This window comes from Dipodomys ordii, unplaced genomic scaffold (genome assembly GCF_000151885.1).
Source record: "Dipodomys ordii isolate 6190 unplaced genomic scaffold, Dord_2.0 Scaffold11963, whole genome shotgun sequence".
NCBI lineage: Eukaryota > Metazoa > Chordata > Mammalia > Rodentia > Heteromyidae > Dipodomys > Dipodomys ordii.
In genome coordinates, this window is record NW_012279175.1 from 1 (window position 1) to 2,259 (window position 2,259).

Below are 2,259 nucleotides of genomic sequence, written 5' to 3' on the forward strand. Positions count from 1 at the left end.
CAGGGCCTCAGGCATGCAAGGCAAGCGCTCTACCACTGAGCCACCTTCCCAGCCCCCCTGCTCACTTTTTAAAGACAAGGCATACATTAAAAAACACCTCAAAAGAGTAACTATTAATTTCAGTTATGTCTAATACCTGGAGGCAAGTCCATTAAAAAAAAAAAGGACCTACCTGTGAGTCTGCCAGGAGTCTTCAATCAGTAAGATTTGTAAAAGCAGATCCAAATAGGGCCGTAGTTCATAAGTGTATGAATATGCAACCTAAAAACAGGTAGGATAGTGAGTACTGAAAATAAAGGAATAGAAAGTCAAACCAGACACTTATTTTTTTTCTTTTTTACCTGCCAAAGAAGTTCACTGAGCACAGTAGATGAAAACTGAGGATTCTCCCAGCAGCAAAATCGAAGCAATTTGACGGTTTCATCTGAGTTACTACAGTCTTCAATGATTTTCTTCACGTAACTTGTTCTCACAAATAAAATGTCTATCACATTCTGCTGAATTGGCATTATAGGTTGTGATAGATTAGGGTCACCAAAAGGATTGGGAAGAGGAGGGTTACCTAGAATACAAATTTGGCATTGATGAACAACTAATAAGCTTCTTCACAATAACAATACACAGACTTACCACAGAAAATAGTCTATTTTATAAAAGTAGCACTGTAAAATCAAGTTTTCAAGCCAAATGAAGAAAATAATACGATAGATATACAACGATCAGGTATACTATGACAATAAAATGCAAAGTTATTTCCTCAACTACTTCATAAACAAGAAGTCAATCCAGTAGCAAGCAGATAGGAAAATCCCCATCAAACATACAAAAAAAGGGTTAGACATGCTGGTGGCTTATGCCTCTAATCCTAGCTACTCAGTAGGTTAAGATCTGAGGATCACAGTTCAAAGCCAGCTGGGCAGGAAAATCTGTGAGACTTTTTCTTTTCTTTTTTTTTTGAACTCAGGGCCTGGGCACTGTTCCTATGCTTTTGTTCTCAAGGCCAGCACTGCACTACTTCAAGCCACAGCGCCACTTCTGGTTTTCTGGTGGTTCATTGGAGTATGTAATAGTCTTAAAGACTTTTTTGCCCTGGCTAGTATTGAACCATGATCCTCAGATCTCAGCCTCCTAGACAGCTAGGAACATGAACACATACTCGAACACACACATGAACGCACACACTCGAACACACAACTATAGAACCCAAAATACTGTAAAATTTTCTCAAGCATAGATCTTTCAGACTAGCTCTGGCTTACTTCATAGTTAAAAATCTTCAAAATTACATTTAATCCAATAAAACAAATATATGCATACATGCATACACAGTAATATTGCAAGAATAGGGCTTTCTATTTACCATTTATTGAAGATTGCATTCTTGATGAGACATTGCAACAACGGATTAGCTGTGACACTACTGAGTATAATTTGCCTAATTCAGCATACTGATACTTGATTGGAGGACCTGGACCTTCATCTAAAGACACAAGCATAAAGGTAGCAGGTACACTCAATTTTAGCAGCTGTGTCTTCTCTGCCACACCTATAGTAAAGGACAGGGGAGAAGCAGGAAGGGAGAGAGGAAAACATTAGGATGGCAAGAGTTTAATGAAGAAAAATTCAAAATTACTTTTCTATCATTTTTATGATCAGAAGAACCTTTTTTACTTAATATTCAGAGACATATTTAACTAAGGTACAAAGTTCACCAATTGGGCATACTATATTTAAATATTAAAACTATTAAACATGACTATGACCTTGGAATCATATTGATCCTATTGCCTGGAGTCTAAAAGGACTGATCTGTAAGTAAATCTTATTTTAAGGATGACTAAAATTAGTAGAAAGTTTTTGCTTTTGGATACAATGACTCACTATGTAGCCTAGGCTGGAAAACCTGTATTTTTGGGTGGTTATGTATTTATTTATTTATTTTTCCCTTCCCAGCCTATTTATTTTTTTATTTTTCAGTCGGTTGTGGGGCTTGAACTCTGGGCTTGGGTGCTATCCTTCAGCTCTTCAGCTCAAGGCGAGTGCTCTACTGCTTGAGCCACAGCACCAGTTCCGGTTTTCTAGTAGTTTATTGGAGATGAGACTCACGGACTTTCCTGCCCGGGCTGGCTTTGAACCATGATCCTCAGATCTCAGCCTCCAGAGTAGCTAGGATTATAGGTGTGAGCCACTGGCACCTGGCTGGTGGTTTTTTTTTTTGGGGGGGGGGTCTGGTCGTGGGGCCTGAACTCTGGGTCTGGG

General features: G+C 38.8%; 1 protein-coding gene across 1 annotated transcript; it reads right to left on the bottom strand.

The window, feature by feature from the left end:
* Positions 1-172: 172 nt before the first annotated feature.
* On the bottom strand, positions 173-1,578 carry LOC106002493 (probable ubiquitin carboxyl-terminal hydrolase FAF-X; the record flags this gene model as incomplete). The annotated part of the gene is made up of 3 exons (XM_013037360.1): positions 1,361-1,578; positions 342-562; positions 173-261 (listed from the first exon to the last, which is right to left on the bottom strand). Coding segments are annotated over exons 1-3 (446 nt in total), but the record flags the coding sequence as incomplete, so codon positions are not given.
* Between the last annotated feature and the right edge of the window lie 681 nt (positions 1,579-2,259).